Genomic DNA, 19,257 nt, shown 5'->3' on the forward strand with positions numbered 1-19,257 from the left:
AGAGGAATCGGTGTTTTCAGATTTCCTGTAGAGGAAATTGTATTTTTCAGTGAAGGTAAATACACAAATATTGACACTGATGTTAAACAGAGGGGGAGGGGTTAGGTGGTACACAGGTGGGGAGGGGTTAGGTGGTAAACAGAGAGGGGGAGGGGTTAGGTGGTAAACAGAGGGGGAGGGGTTAGGTGGTACACAGGTGGGGAGGGGTTAGGTGGTAAACAGAGAGGGGGAGGGGTTAGGTGGTACCTGGTTGAGCAGCTGAGCGGCCTGAGCGGCGTGTTGAGTCTCCAGAGTCTGAGGTAAAGTGTGGAACAGAGCGGGCTGCCTCCAACTGCCCCTGTGCCAAACCTGAAACACAACAGGACATCAGGGCATCTGACACACAACACCTGACACACACGTAGAGGAGGGTGTGTGTGGCAGGTGGGCAGGTGGGCAGGTGCAGTACCTGGCTGTGCAGGTGGGAGGCGTCCTTGGCGTGTTGTGTGTCTAGAGTGTGGGGCAGCACACAGAACAGGCTGAGTCTCTGCTCCTTCAGACCCTCCTCTCTGTACTTCACCTGAGACACACACAGAGACGCTCAGAGGAGCCCAGTGCGCTGCTCAAAGGCACAACAGCAGCAGCTCACGTCCACCTTCTACAATGAGCTCGATCGATACCCTTTTTAACTGCATTTTAGATATTAAGTCCTGGATGGCAGCAAACTTCCTCCAGCTCAACCAGGGCAAAACTGAGGTTTTAATTATTGGTCCTGAAGCTCAGAGAGAGAGGCTCAAAGCTAAGCTCCAAACCTACTCACTGAACCCCTGTGAGAGGGTGAAAAGTTTAGGAGTTATTCTTGACAGTGAGCTTAGCTTTGAGCCACACATCAGGTCCATCACTAAATCTGGTTTTTATCATCTAAAAAATATTGCCAGAGTCAGACCTTTTCTTTCTCAAGCCAGTGCAGAGACTTTAATACATGCTTTTATTACAAATCGCGTTGATTACTGTAATGCTCTCCTTTCTGGTCTTCCAAAGAAATCTACAGCTCCATTGCAGCTCCTCCAAAACTCTGCAGCACGACTGCTGACAAGGACCAGGAAGCGAGAGCACATCACCCCAGTACTGAAGTCTCTGCACTGGCTTCCTGTGAGCTTCAGGATAGATTTTAAAGTTCTTTTATTGGTTTATAAAGCTCTTAATGGTCTTAGTCCTATTTATTTATCTGATCTGCTTTTATCATATGAGCCCTCTCGGACTCTCAGGTCCTCAGGTAGTCTCCTTTTAGCTGTCCCAAGAGTTCAAACTAAAACTCACGGTGAGGCATCTTTTAGCTTTTACGGCCCCCGTCTGTGGAACAGTCTGCCTGAGGATCTGAGGTCCGCTGCGAGTGTTCATATTTTTAAAAGTAAACTTAAAACATATCTTTTTAATTTAGCTTTTAACTGAAACTTTTACCTGTTTTAACTTAAATTATCATTATTATTGTTATTATTATGGTAGTTTTAAATTAAATTATCATTACTATTTTATTTTGTCTCCATCTGGTCTTAGCTATACACTTTTAATTTTTACTATAACTTTTAAGAGCTTTATGTTTATTAGTTTTGTAGTTTTTATGTTTCTGTTTAAATTGTGGTATGGGGGGGGGGGTGTGTGTGTGTGTTAATTAATGTATTAAAAATGTTTCTGTTGCATGTGAAGCACTTTGTGCTACATTTCAAATGTATGAAAAGTGCTATACAAATAAAGTTTGATTGATTGATTGATTGATACAATCTGACGCTGACATAGTCTCAGATGTTGTGCTTTTATAACTTGACAGGAGATTCATGTTTTTAAACAAATCTTCAAACTTTTGACACTCAAATGTTTCTCGTTCTAACAGTGAGTGTAAGAGCAGCGTGTGCAGCGTACGTCACTGATCTGCTCGCTCTGCTCTCGGGCGTGGGCCATGTCCAGAGTCTGGGGCATCAGGTGGAAGAGGGCGGGGCCAGGCTTCTGTTTGTAAAGACGCTGAAACACAAACACCACAACAGATCAGGAAAACACTTTAATATGTGTTTAAGTTTCCGTCTTTCATTTCATCCACAGCTGAAACTTGTGCAGCGTTAGACGAGTGTAAAGACTTTCACTGGTTGAGCGTCTTTCTCGTCTCGTTCTAAAACACGAGCTGTACCTGGCTGAGCAGCTGAGACGCCTCTTTGGCGTGTTTCGTCTCCAGAGTCTGAGCCAGAGTCGAGTACAGAGAGGGAGCGTTCCTCAGGGACCTCCGGTACGACATCTGACACAATAACACACACACAACATCTGCAGGTTAACCACAGACATGTGACTGAGCAGGACTCCATCTCCCATGATGCCTCTCTCTCACCTGACTCTGCAGAGTGGAGATCCTCTGGTTGAACTCAGTGTCTGTGGTCTGAGGGAGCTGAGAGTAGAAGCTCTGAGACAGTCCTCTCCTCCCATCCTCACGGTATTTCACCTGCACACACCACAGCTGGACTAAGAACTAAACCAGGACTGAACCAGGACTAAACCAGGACTAAAGCAGGTCTAAATAAAGTCTGATGTTGCAGTGACCTCACTGATGGCGTCTCTGGTCTGTCGGGCGAAGAGCATCTCGTTGGTTTCACTCAGAGTGGAATAAACAGAAGAACTCAGGTCCTTGTGTCGGTACTTCACCTGAAACACACACACACACACACACACACACACACACACACACACACACACACACACACACACACACACACATGCACACACACAGTGGAGTGTGCAATAATGGTTACTGTGCAATAATTGGAGTGTGCAATATTTGATTGTTTGGCCCCTGTGACCTCGGCCCTTTGGGAACAGACAGAAATGAGTCTCAGTGGACAGTCTGGTGTTTACACTCGTGTTGTGTCACGTTTGTCCATGAACTCTGTCCCAAATAAATAAAGAAATAAAATAAAAATAAACAGGAACTTTACAAAAAGATCATCCAAACACTGACCAGTGTGTAGCTCGCTGAGTGTGAGTATGTGTGTGTGTTATGTGTGTGTGTGTGTGTATACCTCGCTGAGTGTGTGTGTGTGTGTGTGTGTGTGTGTGTACCTCGCTGAGTGTGTGTGTGTGTGTGTGTACCTCGCTGAGTGTGAGTGTGTGTGTATGTGTGTGTACCTCGCTGAGTGTGTGTATGTGTGTGTGTATGTGTGTACCTCGCTGAGTGTGTGTGTGTGTGTGTATGTGTGTGTGTGTGTGTACCTCGCTGAGTGTGTGTGAGTGTGTGTGTGTGTACCTCGGTGAGTGTGAGTGTGTATGTGTGTGTGTGTGTGTACCTCGCTGAGTGTGTGTGAGTGTGTGTGTGTGTGTACCTCGCTGAGTGTGAGTGTGTGTGTGTGTACCTCGCTGATGTGTGTGTGTGTGTGTGTGTGTGTACCTCGCTGAGTGTGTGTGTGTGTGTGTGTGTGTGTGTGTACCTCGCTGAGTGTGTGTATGTGTGTGTGTGTGTGTACCTCGCTGAGTGTGTGTGTGTGTTATGTGTTTGTAAGTCACTGAGTGTGTGTGTGTGTGTGTACCTTGCTGAGTGTGTGTGTGTGTTATGTGTTTGTAAGTCACTGAGTGTGTGTGTGTACCTCGCTGAGTGTGTGTGTGTGTGTGTGTACCTCGCTGAGTGTGTGTGTGTGTTATGTGTGTGTAAGTCACTGAGTGTGTGTGTGTGTGTGTGTGTACCTCGCTGAGTGTGTGTGTGTGTGTAATGTGTGGTGTGTGTGTGTGTGTGTGTGTGTACCTCGCTGAGTGTGTGTGTGTGTGTGTGTACCTCGCTGAGTGTGTGTGTGTGTGTGTGTACCTCGCTGAGTGTGTGTGTGTGTGTGTGTACCTCGCTGAGTGTGTGTGTGTGTGTGTGTATGTGTGTGTGTGTGTGTGTACCTCGCTGAGTGTGTGTGTGTGTGTGTATGTGTGTGTGTGTACCTCGCTGAGTGTGTGTGTGTGTGTGTACCTCGCTGAGTGTGTGTGTGTGTGTGTGTGTGTGTGTGTGTGTGTGTGTGTGTGTATGTGTGTGTGTGTGTGTGTGTGTGTGTGTGTGTGTACCTCGCTGAGTGTGTCTTCGGCCTCTTTGGCGTGCAGAGTGTCCAGGGTGTGTGGGAGCAGGTGGTACAGCGGGCAGCGCAGGTCCTTCTTTCCAGCCTGTCTGTACTTCACCTGAGAGACACAAGAGGGCGCTCAGGAGGGACACGGCACACACGTGTGTGTGTGTGTGTGTGTGTGTGTGTGTGTACCTCACTGAGCAGCTCTGACACTTCTTTGGCTCTCTGAGTGACAGGAGTCTGGGCCAGACGCTGGAACAGACTGATCTGATTCTGCTGCATCACACTGCCCCTGTACTTCACCTGTCACAAACACACAACACAACACCTGACACACACGTAGAGGAGGGTGTGTGTGGCAGGTGGGCAGGTGGGCAGGTGCAGTACCTGGCTGTGCAGGTGGGAGGCGTCCTTGGCGTGTTGTGTGTCTAGAGTGTGGGGCAGCACACAGAACAGGCTGAGTCTCTGCTCCTTCAGACCCTCCTCTCTGTACTTCACCTGAGACACACACAGAGACGCTCAGAGGAGCCCAGTGCGCTGCTCAAAGGCACAACAGCAGCAGCTCACGTCCACCTTCTACAATCTGACGCTGACATAGTCTCAGATGTTGTGCTTTTATAACTTGACAGGAGATTCATATTTTTAAACAAATCTTCAAACTTTTGACACTCAAATGTTTCTCGTTCTAACAGTGAGTGTAAGAGCAGCGTGTGCAGCGTACGTCACTGATCTGCTCGCTCTGCTCTCGGGCGTGGGCCATGTCCAGAGTCCGGGGCATCAGGTGGAAGAGGGCGGGGCCAGGCTTCTGTTTGTAAAGACGCTGAAACACAAACACCACAACAGATCAGGAAAACTAAACACTTTCATACATCATGGGGCAGATCAGAGCAAAGAGACGTTTTGATCTTTAAGTCGTCGTAACAGTTTTTCCCTCAACATGATCTCACTGTATTCAGACTGACTCCTCCGCGTTTGAATAATCCTGGATTGTTCTGAATTGAGGCTTGAGTGCTTAGAAAATGTCAGTTTTCCCCTCCCCCCTGTCCCCGCCCACTGCTCTGTACTTACTGTGATTCTTCACAAATTCAGACTCAGGGTTTAAAAGTTTCATGCAGACATTTTTCAACAATAAAAACACAGAAATAAACATCTGCTGCTCACTACAAAAAATAATACGGTGAAAACCCTGTAGGAACAACCATGAAAAAGACAAAAAAACAAACAAAAAAGCTCAGTACATGCTGATATAAACACAGAGCTGAAATGAGTCTGGTGATGATTCATGGACTTAAAACTGTACAGGATTTCTACCTATGACCAACTATTCTGGGAAAATTTACCCTGAGGCTTTCTGAGGCTCAGAGAAGATGACAACGAAACACGAGAGCATGAAGCAAAATCCACAACATTCTAACAGGATAAGTGCAGAGTTGTGCTGCTGTACCTGGCTGAGCAGCTGAGACGCCTCTTTGGCGTGTTTCGTCTCCAGAGTCTGAGCCAGAGTCGAGTACAGAGAGGGAGCGTTCCTCAGGGACCTCCGGTACGACATCTGACACAATAACACACACACAACATCTGCAGGTTAACCACAGACATGTGACTGAGCAGGACTCCATCTCCCATGATGCCTCTCTCTCACCTGACTCTGCAGAGTGGAGATCCTCTGGTTGAACTCAGTGTCTGTGGTCTGAGGGAGCTGAGAGTAGAAGCTCTGAGACAGTCCTCTCCTCCCATCCTCACGGTATTTCACCTGCACACACCACAGCTGGACTAAGAACTAAACCAGGACTGAACCAGGACTGAACCAGGACTAAACCAGGACTGAACCAGGACTAAACCAGGACTAAACCAGGACTGAACCAGGACTGAACCAGGACTAAACCAGGACTAAAGCAGGTCTAAATAAAGTCTGATGTTGCAGTGACCTCACTGATGGCGTCTCTGGTCTGTCGGGCGAAGAGCATCTCGTTGGTTTCACTCAGAGTGGAATAAACAGAAGAACTCAGGTCCTTGTGTCGGTACTTCACCTGAAACACACACACACACACACACACACACACACACACACACACACACACACACACACACACACACACAAACACACACACACAACCGGGAACTTTACAAGAAGATTGTCCAAACACTGTCCAGTGTGTACCTGAGTGTGTGTGTGTGTGTGTGTGTGTGTGTGTGTGTACCTCGCTGAGTGTGTGTGTGAGTGTGTGTGTGTACCTCGCTGAGTGTGTGTGTGTGTATGTGTGTATGTGTGTGTAGTGTGTGTGTGTGTGTGTGTGTACCTCGCTGAGTGTGTCTTCGGCCTCTTTGGCGTGCAGAGTGTCCAGGGTGTGTGGGAGCAGGTGGTACAGCGGGCAGCGCAGGTCCTTCTTTCCGGCCTGTCTGTACTTCACCTGAGAGACACAAGAGGGCGCTCAGGAGGGACACGGCACACACGTGTGTGTGTGTGTGTGTGTGTGTGTGTGTACCTCACTGAGCAGCTCTGACACTTCTTTGGCTCTCTGAGTGACAGGAGTCTGGGCCAGACGCTGGAACAGACTGATCTGATTCTGCTGCATCACACTGCCCCTGTACTTCACCTGTCACAAACACACAACACAACACCTGACACACACGTAGAGGAGGGTGTGTGTGGCAGGTGGGCAGGTGGGCAGGTGCAGTACCTGGCTGTGCAGGTGGGAGGCGTCCTTGGCGTGTTGTGTGTCTAGAGTGTGGGGCAGCACACAGAACAGGCTGAGTCTCTGCTCCTTCAGACCCTCCTCTCTGTACTTCACCTGAGACACACACAGAGACGCTCAGAGGAGCCCAGTGCGCTGCTCAAAGGCACAACAGCAGCAGGCTCAGGACGGGGAACACAGTGAATGAACCACCAAACTTCAGATCATGTCGTTATTGATCCTGATTTCATCAACGTTCTCTGGGAGTCTGACGCTAACTGAAGGCTCTGCTCTGTCTGAGGCTCTGAGACTCCAGTTAAACTTTAATCTGAACTTTATTTGAGCACAATCTGACCAGACAACAGAGTCGTAGTATTCAAGACTGTTCTTGGTCTCGAGACCTTTATTTTACAGTCTTGGTCTCGGACTTGACTGCATTTGGACTCGGTCTTGTCTCGGTCTCGAGGTCTGACACTCGACAAGTGATAAAATGGAGATAGATTTATAAAAAGCATTAATATAAATGTACTAAAATTACTGTAAAATACAAATAAATATTGAAAATTACAAAGATGGTCTCGATTTGGTCTTGATGGGCCGTGGTCTTGGTCTTATCTCGGTCTCGACCCTCAGAGGTCTTAGTGTTGTCCTGGCCTAGTAGAAAGACCTGACTGACCTGAGCTCCAACAGGTGAGCAGAACAAATCCCTCTCAAATAAAACTACAGTCAAAAAAGTGACGACTGCAAAGGATCAATAACAGTGAGACTAAGGCTGAGACTTATTTCTCTTTCCTCGCTTCCTTCTCCTCGATTCTGCAGGAAATGTGTGAGGAAGTTTCGCCCACAGAGGAGACACAGGGAGGAGAGAGGATCTAAACTCTTCACTGAGACAGATACAGTTTGATTCTTTTCTCTGCGTCGGCTCCTGAAGCCTCCTCAGGTTTTCTACTTCACTCTGCGGTCGCCACTTTTGACTGAAAACTGAAAACTGGAGGTTCGAGGAAAGGAACCGAGGAGAAGGAAGCGAGGAGAGCTGACAGTATCGTGTGCAGCGTACGTCACTGATCTGCTCGCTCTGCTCTCGGGCGTGGGCCATGTCCAGAGTCCGGGGCATCAGGTGGAAGAGGGCGGGGCCAGGCTTCTGTTTGTAAAGACGCTGAAACACAAACACCACAACAGATCTTTAATATGTGTTTAAGTTTCCATCTTTCATTTCATCCACAGCTGAAATTGTGTAGCGTTAGTCGAGTGTAAAGACTTTCACTGGTTGAGCGTCTTTCTCGTCTCGTTCTAAAACACGAGCTGTACCTGGCTGAGCAGCTGAGACGCCTCTTTGGCGTGTTTCGTCTCCAGAGTCTGAGCCAGAGTCGAGTACAGAGAGGGAGCGTTCCTCAGGGACCTCCGGTACGACATCTGACACAATAACACACACAACATCTGCAGGTTAACCACAGACATGTGACTGAGCAGGACTCCATCTCCCATGATGCCTCTCTCTCACCTGACTCTGCAGAGTGGAGATCCTCTGGTTGAACTCAGTGTCTGTGGTCTGAGGGAGCTGAGAGTAGAAGCTCTGAGACAGTCCTCTCCTCCCATCCTCACGGTATTTCACCTGCACACACCACAGCTGGACTAAGAACTAAACCAGGACTGAACCAGGACTAAACCAGGACTAAAGCAGGTCTAAATAAAGTCTGATGTTGCAGTGACCTCACTGATGGCGTCTCTGGTCTGTCGGGCGAAGAGCATCTCGTTGGTTTCACTCAGAGTGGAATAAACAGAAGAACTCAGGTCCTTGTGTCGGTACTTCAGCTGAAACACACACACACAAACACACACACACAAACACACACACAACCGGGAACTTTACAAGAAGATTGTCCAAACACTGACCAGTGTGTACCTGCGTGTGTGTGTGTTATGTGTTTGTACCTCACTGAGTGTGTGTGTTTTGCATGTGTGTGTGTGTGTGTGTACCTCGCTGAGTGTGTGTATGTGTGTGTGTGTGAGTGTGTGTATGTGTGTGTGTGTGTGTGTGTGTGTGTGTGTACCTCGCTGAGTGTGTGTGTGTGTGTGTGCGTGTGTGTGTGTGCACCTCACTGAGTGTGTGTGAGTGTGTGTGTGTGCGTGTGTGTGTGTACCTCACTGAGTGGTGTGTGTGTGTGTGTGTGTGTGTGTGTGTGTGTGTACCTCGCTGAGTGTGTGTGTGTGTGTATGTGTGTGTACCTCACTGAGTGTGTGTGTTATGCATGTGTGTGTGTGTGTACCTCGCTGAGTGTGTGTATGTGTGTGTGTGTGAGTGTGTGTATGTGTGTGTGTGTGTGTGTGTGTGTGTGTGAGTGTGTGTGTGTGAGTGTGTGTGTGTACCTCGCTGAGTGTGTGTGTGTATGTGTGTGAGTGTGTGTATGTGTGTATGTGAGTGTGTGTGAGTGCGTGTGTGTGTATGTGAGTGTGTGTGTGTATGTGTGAGTGTGTGTGTGTATGTGTGTGAGTGTGTGTGTGTGTGTGTGAGTGTGTGTGTGTATGTGTGAGTGTGTGTGTGTGTGTAGTGTGTGTGTGTGAGTGTGTGTGTGTGTGTGTGTGTGTGTGAGTGTGTGTGAGTGTGTGTGTGTGTGAGTGTGTGTGTGTGTACCTCGCTGAGTGTGTGTGAGTGTGTGTGTGTGTGTGTACCTCGCTGAGTGTGTGTATGTGTGTGTATGTGTGTGTGAGTGTGTGTGTGTGTGTGTGTGTGTGTGTGTGTGTGTGTGTGTACCTCGCTGAGTGTGTGTGTGTGTGTGTGTGTGTGTACCTCGCTGAGTGTGTCTTCGGCCTCTTTGGCGTGCAGAGTGTCCAGGGTGTGTGGGAGCAGGTGGTACAGCGGGCAGCGCAGGTCCTTCTTTCCAGCCTGTCTGTACTTCACCTGAGAGACACAAGAGGGCGCTCAGGAGGGACACGGCACACACGTGTGTGTGTGTGTGTGTGTGTGTGTGTGTGTGTGTGTACCTCACTGAGCAGCTCTGACACTTCTTTGGCTCTCTGAGTGACAGGAGTCTGGGCCAGACGCTGGAACAGACTGATCTGATTCTGCTGCATCACACTGCCCCTGTACTTCACCTGTCACAAACACACAACACAACACCTGACACACACGTAGAGGAGGGTGTGTGTGGCAGGTGGGCAGGTGGGCAGGTGCAGTACCTGGCTGTGCAGGTGGGAGGCGTCCTTGGCGTGTTGTGTGTCTAGAGTGTGGGGCAGCACACAGAACAGGCTGAGTCTCTGCTCCTTCAGACCCTCCTCTCTGTACTTCACCTGAGACACACACAGGTGAGGACAGGTGAGGAGGCGGGGCTAGAGGACAGGTGTGTATGGGGGTGGGGCTTACCTGGCTGACGAGCTCAGAGGTGAGTTTGGCGTGAACCGTGTCCAGAGTCTCAGGCAGAACAGAGAACAGACTGGAGTTTGGACCCGAGTCTTTATAGTGCAGCTGCACAAGAGGACAGAGTCAGAACTAAACCAGGTCTAAACAAGGTCTAACCCAGGTCTAAACCAGGACTGAACCAGGACCAAGCCAGATCTAACCAAGGTGTATCTCAGGAGAGTCTCACCTGGCTCTGCAGCTCTCCCACAGCTCGTGCGTGTTGAGTCTGGAGGGTCTGAGGCAGGTGATGGAACAGAGTCTGGGACAGGCTCCTCCTGCCGTCCTCCACGTACCTGCCCTGAGACACAGAGACCGAGAGAGAAGACTGTCAGAGCACTGTCCACAGACTGCAGTGTGTGGCACCTGTCTGCACCTGTCTGCACCTGTCTGCGTGTGTTACCTGGCTGTACATGAGGCTCATCTCTTTGGCGAACTGCACGTCCTGAGTATCGGGCAGCTGAGAGTACAGAGACGACGGCGCCCCCTTCACCAGGAGCTTGGGACGATAATTCACCTGGAAACACGAGAGAAAGTGAAACACAGACTGAGAGAGGAGCGCTCCGAGCTGCAGGAGGCTCCGAGCTGCAGGAGGCTCCGAGCTGCAGGAGGCTCCGAGCTGCAGGAGGCTCCGAGCTGCAGGGGGCGCTGTTGTGGGCGCAGTACCTCGCTCTGCAGCTGGGTGAGCTCTAGAGCGTGCTGGATCTCTGGAGTGTCAGACAGACGAGAGTAAAGTGACACAGACTTCTTCCTCTGTCCCTCCTCCGTGTATTTGATCTGAAATACAAATAAAAACACATAAAGGCCTATTCACACTTCACAAGAACAGAACAACTTCTTCTTGCTCTCAGGGCAGGACCAAACAAAATTATGTTCATTTTGTTAAGCAGAACTATGAGCATCTGGACTGGACTGTGATCATCAGGACTGGACTGGACCACGAGCGTCGGGACTAAACTGGACTAGACTGGACTGGTCGCGGTCACCTGGCTCTGGAAGGGCATCAGGTTCTTTGCGTGTTGGGTCTGGCTGGTCTCGGGCAGCAGGGCGTACAGGGAGGTGCGGCGTTCCCACCGACCCTCCTCGTAGTATTTATTCTGAACACAAAAACACAAATGTCTTAGTGAAACACAAACACGGGACAGACTCGTACTGAGCTCTCACAAACTCATCCTGGTGAATAATGAAGACGCTCTGAGTGCAAGAGGGAGGTGAGGAGGAACTCTGGAGCACTGCAAACTGTTTATTATGAACTAGTTCTGGTTTTCTGGTTTTTGACACAGTAAAAATCAGACTCAGACACTTCACTGCAGAAAAGCTTGGCCAAAATTTAAGATACAAACACTTAAATCGATCAGAAAATGACTTAAAAATGATCTGTCCATGGAGCAAAATCTATTTACTTGACAAGTTCTCTTAAAATAAACAAACTCTCGACTAGAAAGAAGAGTCTGTGACCAGTGTTCATGAGCTGGAAATAAGTTTATGATGCAAAATTTTAGATAAACAGACTTGAAACCAGTTTAGGATCAGTGTTTAAGGCTTGATAATAAGTTCTCAGGTGCAAAATTCTAGATAAAATGCTTTAAATTCTGCTAAATTCTAGACAGAAGTAGCGTATTTTTTGGACTATAAGTGTCACTTTTTCATGGTTTGACTTTTTCTCTATTAAAATGTTTGAGTGAAGTGTGGAGAGGTTCTAGTCTTGTGTGTGAGGATCTGCTGCTCCTGTTCCTCCTGCACCACTGTCACTTCACTCTCCTGCGCATGTCTCCTGCAGAAAGAGCCTCTGTCCTGCTGCGAGTCGTGAAATCTGCAGCTGAAAACGATAATCGAGCAGCAGAAAGAAAGTTTGGAGTGAGAGAGAAACTTGTGACAGCGGGAGGATGCACCATGAAACTTTCCTGAAGTCACTGGATGGACGGACAAAGTCTGGACTTCAGTGGCACCGAAACCATCCTGTCGAGATTCAGAAAGACCAGAATAATTCTAACTGGAACTGATGCTGAGTCTGACGACAGCGACACAGAAGAGGAAGAGACGCAACGTTTACCTCCAGAGGTCGAGGCCGAGTTGTTCAGAAGTGACACCGAGGATGAAGAATTGAATGGATTTAGTGATTTGGAGTGAGATGGAGAGTTTGGTTAAACTTGTTCTGTTCTGTTGTTTATGTTATAGTTTATGTGAAGAACTGTTCATATGTGACATTAACAGTCTGTTGTTCTCTGTTCTGTTGTTTTTACTACAACTTCACTTTACACAGGAAATGTTCATTCTCGTTTCTAATTTTATAAAATAAACTTCCCCCAAAAAGTGCCACTTAAAATGTCTGGGTTTTCATTTCCTTTCATTGGAGACATTAAACTGAGCGTCTCTCGTAGCGTCTGTGCATCAGAAGGAGCGAGACACAAACAGTGGGTCAGTCTGTAACACGTCGAAGCACAAATGCACATTTAACGACGATTTGTTCAAGAAATTCCCCGTTTTCAGTCCCGGTCGAAACAAGTGTGATCCATGTGCACAGTGATATGTGCTGGTGGTGTCAGCGACCTCAAAGCACCAGGACACCGAAAAACATGAAGAAGTTTTTCCAGGTGAGAGTCGCTCAATGTGGACGACGAGGCCCCGCCCCCCTCCCCCCGTACGGTGTCCTGGTTTGGACAAAAACATCTGGTGTGTAAGGAGACGAGGCTGCGTCTGAAAGCACAAACACTGGTTCATCTTACGGCCGATATATTCCACTGAGTCGTGTCCTTTAGTCCGACAGAAGTTGAACCACATCAGCGACACAAGAGCTGTTATTTTTTCTTTGCTTAGTTTATGCAAATGAGCCATGTGGATTTAAGTTTTGTTTCTGTGAGATTTGAACAAAACTGAATTAAACACATTATAATGTCAAACAGCTGATGAGTCGTTATGTTTATATGTCGTAAAGTTGAATTTATTTATGCAGATTAGTGCAGATAGTAATAATAATGCTGATCATTTTAATATAAAAAGGTTAATGATTAATTGATAATCGATCGTTAATTCTCCTGATGATCGATTAAGAACATTTAATCGAATGCCCATCCCTACTCCGGAGTGACTTATTGTCCAAAAAATACTTGAAGTCAGTTTTATATGAGATTAATAATCTAAAAACAAGTGAAGTGTTTCAGGGGAAAACTCTGGTAAATGGATTGTTGCTTCTTTTAAACATTTATTACCTAAATTTAACTTTTTCTGTCTAACTGAGTCAAGGAAGAAATAAATGTGACATTTTTAAAGATTAAACAACCAGTTCAGAACGAGTAAGTAGAGAATAAAACTGAAAAACAAGATGAAGAACCTGATAAAAGTGTTTAAATCTTGTGGTTTGTAATAATAAATGTTCACCTCACTGATGTGCTCCTGCAGCTCTTTGTTGAACTGAGTCTCGGTCGTTTCCGGGAGGAGACTGAAGAGAGACGAGGAGCTGTCCTGTCTCCAGCCGCCCCTGTACTTCACCTGCACACACACACAGAGGATAACCACTCTGCCACACACACACACACACACACACACAGAGAGCAGGAGTGTGAGCCGTAGGAGCCGTACCTGACTCTGGAGCTGGCTGGTCTCTTTGGCTCTGAGCGTCTCCGGAGTCTCGGGTAAAACCGAGTACAGAGACATGGACGCCTCCTTCAGCCCCTCGGCTCTGTACTGACTCTGAGACGACACACACACACACACACACACACACACACGAGGACGTACGTGAGGACACTTTCCCATCATGCCCTGGGGCTGAAGCTAACAGGAGGCACTGCTCTGTCTGAAGCTGTTACTCCAGTTAGACTCTAATCTGAGTTTTGTTTTAACACGTTTACATGATGCTTTTTAATTCCAAATTAATTGATCTGAATTAAATAGTTCAGAGTTAAAATATTCTCCTTTGAGTTTACAGGGAAATAATAATTCTGAATTAAGGTTTACACTTTAAATCGTCTTTAATTATTTAATGTGTGTGAGCGTCTGGGGGGAGGTTCTGATTGGACAGAGACACAAACAGATTTACGTCTTTGGGAAGAAAAACACTTCAGCTGCTCCCGGCTTTTCTGTCGTCTAGGAATAAATTAATTCAGCTTTAAAATGAGAATAAACCACTCACTTAAATCAGAATTAAGTGTTTACATGGTCCTTTTAAAGCGGAATTTATTTTTATTCCAAATTAAATTATTTTGAATTGGAATTAAAGCTCTCATGTAAATGTGTGAGTCAATTTCATTTTTTTGTGTAAAATCAAAGACTTAAAGGAATTGTAAATAAGATTTAGTTTGAACATTTTAAAATAAACAGACTTCTCTGTGTGCTCAGATGTGAGGAAAACACAACTGTAATTCTGATTTATTCTTAATTACAAAAACATTGAAATGAAGTCTAAAGTATTTCTGTTCTCCAGTCAGAAGCAGAATGAGCCTCACGTGACTCTCAGTTGAGTTGCTGGTTTAAAACTGAAATCCACTGAGTTTAAACCTAAAATATTTCTCTTTGATCTGAGCCGATGCTAGTGCAGCCTGTGCGGCTCAGGGAGGAGCTCTGGAGGTTCTGAGCTTCACATTCTGTCTGGTTAAGTATAAAAACAGCACACACAGGTCCCTGAGTGCCCATAAATCATGTCTAAACTGTGTTGATCGGTGAACAGAGCGCCCCCTGTGTGCCCGTGTGGTAGTGCAGACCTCAGAGACGATGGGGCGCAGGTTGTGGGCGTGGAGCAGCTCTGCCGCGGGAACAAAGTGACTCTGCCCCTTCATCCTCTCCAGGTCCTCTTTATATTTACTCTGAAACAGGAAACACATCACAGCTCAGTCTGCACACGTCACAGCTCGGTCTGCACACGTCACAGCTCGTCACAGCTCAGTCTGCACACGTCACAGCTCAGTCTGCACACGCTCAGTCTGTGTATGCCACTGTCACACACACACACATGTGACCAGAGCCCTGTTCACACACAAGTCCCAGAAAATGACAGGTGCAAAACTCTGTTCACACATAAACTGCATCTGACTTTTACATGTATTTAAAGCTGCACTATGAAACTTTTCTGTTGTGGGTCTGTTCCTGCAGGAGATGAGACGTTCCACAGTCACAGTAGAAATCTGTAACATTTACACAATGTTTTATTGTTTAAAATATCTTCAAAATCTGTATTTTTACACTGACTGAGCTCCTTTAATGCAAAAAAAAAAACAGGTGATGGACTCTACCAGAAAAGTTACAGAGTGCATCTTTAAAATAAACACAAATGGAATCTTGCCACACAGCGTAACCACGGAAACGAACAAACAGCCCTCACACACTCCTGCACACTTATGGTGACCAGTGTGCACACACACAACAACGCACACACACACAGTGACAGGTGCAGTGTCCCTGTCACACACACACAGTGACACACACACACACACACACACAGTGACAGGTGCAGTGTCCCTGTCACACACACACACACACACACACACACAGAGTGACAGGTGCAGTGTCCCTGTCACACACACACACACAGCAGTGACAGGTGCAGTGTCCCTGTCACACACTCACACACAGTGACAGGTGCAGTGTCCCTGTCACACACACACACACACAGTGGCAGGTGCAGTGTCCCTGTACACACACACACACAGTGGCAGGTGCAGTGTCCCTGTCACACACAGACCTCACTGAGCAGGAGGCTGCACCTGCGATTGAACCCCGGGTCTGGAAGAGGAGGCTTCACTTCAACTCCACTCTGAAACAAGAACAGAGACTGAACCAGGACTAAACCAGGACTAAACCAGGACTGAACCAGAACTACACCAGGACTAAACCAGGACTAACCAAGACTGAACCAGGACTAAACCAGGACTAAACCAGGACTGAACCAGAACTACACCAGGACTAAACCAGGACTAAACCAAGACTGAACCAGGACTAAACCAGGACTAGAACCAGGACTAGGCCAGGACTGAACCAGGACTAAACCAGACTAAACCAAGACTGAACCACGACTAAACCAGGACTAGACCAGGACTAGGCCAGGACTGAACAGGACTAAACCAGGACTAAACCAGGACTAAAACCAGGACTAACCAGGACACCAGGACTAAACCAGGACTAAAGGACTGAAGGACTAAACCAGGACTAGACCAGGACTAGGCCAGGACTGAACCAGGACTAAACCAGGACTAGACCAGGACTAGACCAGAACTAGAACAGGACTAAACCAGGACTAAATCAGAACTAAACCAGGACTAGACCAAGACTAAAACAGGACTAAAACAGGACTAAACCAGGACCGAACCAGGACTAAACCAGAACTAAACCAAGACTAAACTAGGTCTAAACCAGAACTAAACCAGGACTAGACCAGGACTAAACCAGGACTAGACCAGGGCTAAACCAGGACTAGACCAGGACTAGGCCAGGACTGAACCAGGACTAAACCAGAACTAAACCAAGAGTAAACTAGGTCTAAACCAAGACTAAACCAGGATTAAACCAGGACTAGAATAGGACTAAACCAGGACTACACCAGAGACAAAACCAGGACTAAACCAGACTAGACCAAGACTAAAACAGGACTAAACTAGGTCTAAACCAAAACTAAACCAGGACTGAACCAGGATCTTATTTAATTTCTCATTTGCGTCTGGAGAAAAGTCTGATATAAAAAGTCGTTTAATCTGATTTGTTTCTCACCTCTGTTTCCCAGACGCCCACCAGCTTCCTCCTCCTCCTCCTCCTCTTCCCACTTTCCTCCATCTCTCCATCCTGTCCTCCGCCTCCCTCCTCTTCTCTATCCTCTCCACCCTCACTGTCCACTCCCTCCTCCTCCTCTCCCTCCTCGTCTCCTCCCTCCTCATCTCGCCCACTTTTCACTCCCCCCTCCTCTGCTCTTTCCTTTTCTGGCTCGTCGTTCGCTCCATCCTCCTCGTCTCTTACATCCTCCTCCCTTCCACTGTTTCCTTCCTTCTCTCCTTCTAATCTTCCTCTCCTGATGTTCTCTTTCTCTTTCTCACTAGCTCCTCTCTCCTCCGTTACATCCTCTCCTCCCTCCGTCACGTGCCACTCCTCCGTCCACTCCACACGTTCTCGGACGGTCAGAGCTCCATGTTCTGTCTCGCTCGTCTTCATCACGTCCTCCAGCTCGACTCCTGTGACCTCAGAGGAAGACGTCTGGTTTTCCTCCATGTTTCACCTGAAAGAGCCACATTTAAAAGTCTCGTCTCACACTGTTCCCTTCTGTTCTAATGTCGTTTATACTGAGACTCAATGTCCCATAATCCTCTGTTCTGTTCTAATGTCGTTTATACTGAGACTCAATGTCCCATAATCCTCTGTTCTGTTCTAATGTTGTTTATACTGAGACTCAATGTCCCATAATCCTCTGTTCTGTTCTAATGTCGTTTATACTGAGACTCAATGTCCCATAATCCTCTGTTCTGTTCTAATGTCGTTTATACTGAGACTCAATGTCCCATAATCCTCTGTTCTGTTCTAATGTAGTTTATACTGAGACTCAATGTCCATAATCCTCTGCTCTGTTCTAATGTTTATACTGAGACTCAATGTCCCATAATCCCTGCTCTGTTCTAATGTCGTTTATACTGAGACTCAATGTCCCATAATCCTCTGCTCTGTTCTAATGTAGTTTATACTGAGACTCATGTCCCATAATCCTCTGCTCTGTTCTAATGTCGTTATACTGAGACTCAATGTCCCATAATCCTCTGCTCTGTTCTATGTATTTAATGAGACTCATGTCTAATGTCTGTTCATTATTACTGAGACTCAATGTCCCATAATCCTCTGTTCTGTTCTAATGTAGTTTATACTGAGACTCAATGTCCCATAATCCTCTGTTCTGTTCTAATGTAGTTTATACTGAGACTCAATGTCCCATAATCCTCTGTTCTGTTCTAATGTAGTTTATACTGAGACTCAATGTCCCATAATCCTCTGTTCTGTTCTAATGTATCTCAATGTATCTGTTCTGAGACTCAATGTCCCATAATCCTCTGTCTGTTCTAATGTGTTTATACTGAGACTCAATGTCCCATAATCCTCTGCTCTGTTCTAATGTCGTTTATACTGAGACTCAATGTCCCATAATCCTCTGTTCTGTTCTAATGTCGTTTATACTGAGACTCAATGTCCCATAATCCTCTGTTCTGTTCTAATGTAGTTTATACTGAGACTCAATGTCCCATAATCCTCTGCTCTGTTCTAATGTAGTTTAAAATTAGACTCAATGTCCCATAATCCTCTGCTCTGTTCTAATGTAGTTTAAAATGAGACTCAATGTCCCATAATCCTCTGTTCTGTTCTAATGTAGTTTATACTGAGACTCAATGTCCCATAATCCTCTGCTCTGTTCTAATGTCGTTTAAAATGAGACTCAATGTCCCATAATCCTCTGTTCTGTTCTGTTCTAATGTAGTTTAAAATGAGACTCAATGTCCCATAATCCTCTGCTCTCTGCTCTGACCTGGAGTTGTGTTTTGTTTCAGTCACATGTTTAACACACAAACCCTGCACATTTAGGCTGAGTTCTTCTCTCAAACTGAAAACACTCTGCTCCACCTTGTGATGTCATCATGTGGTGATACAGGAAGTGCTCCACTGCATTTTTAAAATCCACACACCTTCATTAGAATCACTTAGATGATTTCAGCCCTGGAATTGCCGATCTCTACTGAACTGAAGGGAAAAATTTAAAAAGCTGTTCGCTTGAAAACCACCACTTCATGACATCACAAGGTGGAACATAGCGGTGGAGTTTTAAAGAAGTAGACAGACTAATAATAAAGAGTTACTCAAACATGTGTGAATGAAACAAACACAACTCCAGCTCTGTTTCTGAGGAGGTAAGAACATTAGACCAGGCATGTCCAAACTATGGCCCGTGGGCTAAATGCGGTCCTCTAACAAATTTTTCTTGGCCCTCAGGCTTCCAGGAGAATTGGCCCAAATGACCTTGCATCAACTAAAAATTAACTTTTTATTGCAAAGTTGCTGAAAATCTACCTCGATAAAGCGAATATTTCATATTTACTGTGTGTGGTTTTAAGGATCTTAGTGTGAATAAAGTCTGACGGATCATTCTAACGTGTTAAACATGCAGACATTTCAATTA

At 46.5% G+C, this 19,257-nt stretch overlaps 1 protein-coding gene across 1 annotated transcript; it reads right to left on the bottom strand.

Annotated features, from left to right (window-relative positions):
* Nucleotides 1-4: 4 nt before the first annotated feature.
* On the bottom strand, nt 5-17,312 carry LOC110166941 (nebulin-like). The gene is made up of 33 exons (XM_055151212.1): nt 17,163-17,312; nt 14,822-14,923; nt 13,701-13,811; nt 13,500-13,610; nt 11,108-11,218; nt 10,788-10,898; nt 10,525-10,638; nt 10,312-10,422; nt 10,089-10,190; nt 9,905-10,015; nt 9,710-9,820; nt 9,516-9,626; nt 8,438-8,539; nt 8,229-8,339; nt 8,036-8,140; nt 7,785-7,883; nt 6,734-6,844; nt 6,539-6,649; nt 6,353-6,463; nt 5,981-6,082; nt 5,695-5,805; nt 5,500-5,604; nt 4,777-4,875; nt 4,443-4,553; nt 4,248-4,358; nt 4,060-4,170; nt 2,566-2,667; nt 2,357-2,467; nt 2,162-2,266; nt 1,900-1,998; nt 449-559; nt 247-348; nt 5-25 (listed from the first exon to the last, which is right to left on the bottom strand). The coding sequence occupies exons 1-33, from the start codon at nt 17,310-17,312 to the stop codon at nt 17-19; spliced, it is 3,495 nt and encodes a 1,164-aa protein (XP_055007187.1). The 3' UTR covers nt 5-16.
* Nucleotides 17,313-19,257: the final 1,945 nt, after the last annotated feature.

The sequence above is a fragment of the Boleophthalmus pectinirostris genome, unplaced genomic scaffold (genome assembly GCF_026225935.1).
Source record: "Boleophthalmus pectinirostris isolate CB_2022bp ecotype Guang Dong unplaced genomic scaffold, ASM2622593v1 HiC_scaffold_15, whole genome shotgun sequence".
Lineage (NCBI taxonomy): Eukaryota > Metazoa > Chordata > Actinopteri > Gobiiformes > Gobiidae > Boleophthalmus > Boleophthalmus pectinirostris.

Excerpts from the sequence above, each read along its gene's own strand:
- LOC110166941 (XM_055151212.1), bottom strand. The coding sequence starts at position 17,312 with ATGGAGGAAAACCAGACGTCTTCCTCTGAGGTCACAGGAGTCGAGCTG. Across the intron at positions 13,611-13,700 it reads CCAGCCAGCTCCAGAGTCAG|GTGAAGTACAGGGGCGGCTG; the intron begins GTACGGCTCCTA and ends GTGTGTGTGCAG. Across the intron at positions 560-1,899 it reads AGAGCGAGCAGATCAGTGAC|GTGAAGTACAGAGAGGAGGG; the intron begins GTACGCTGCACA and ends TGTGTGTCTCAG.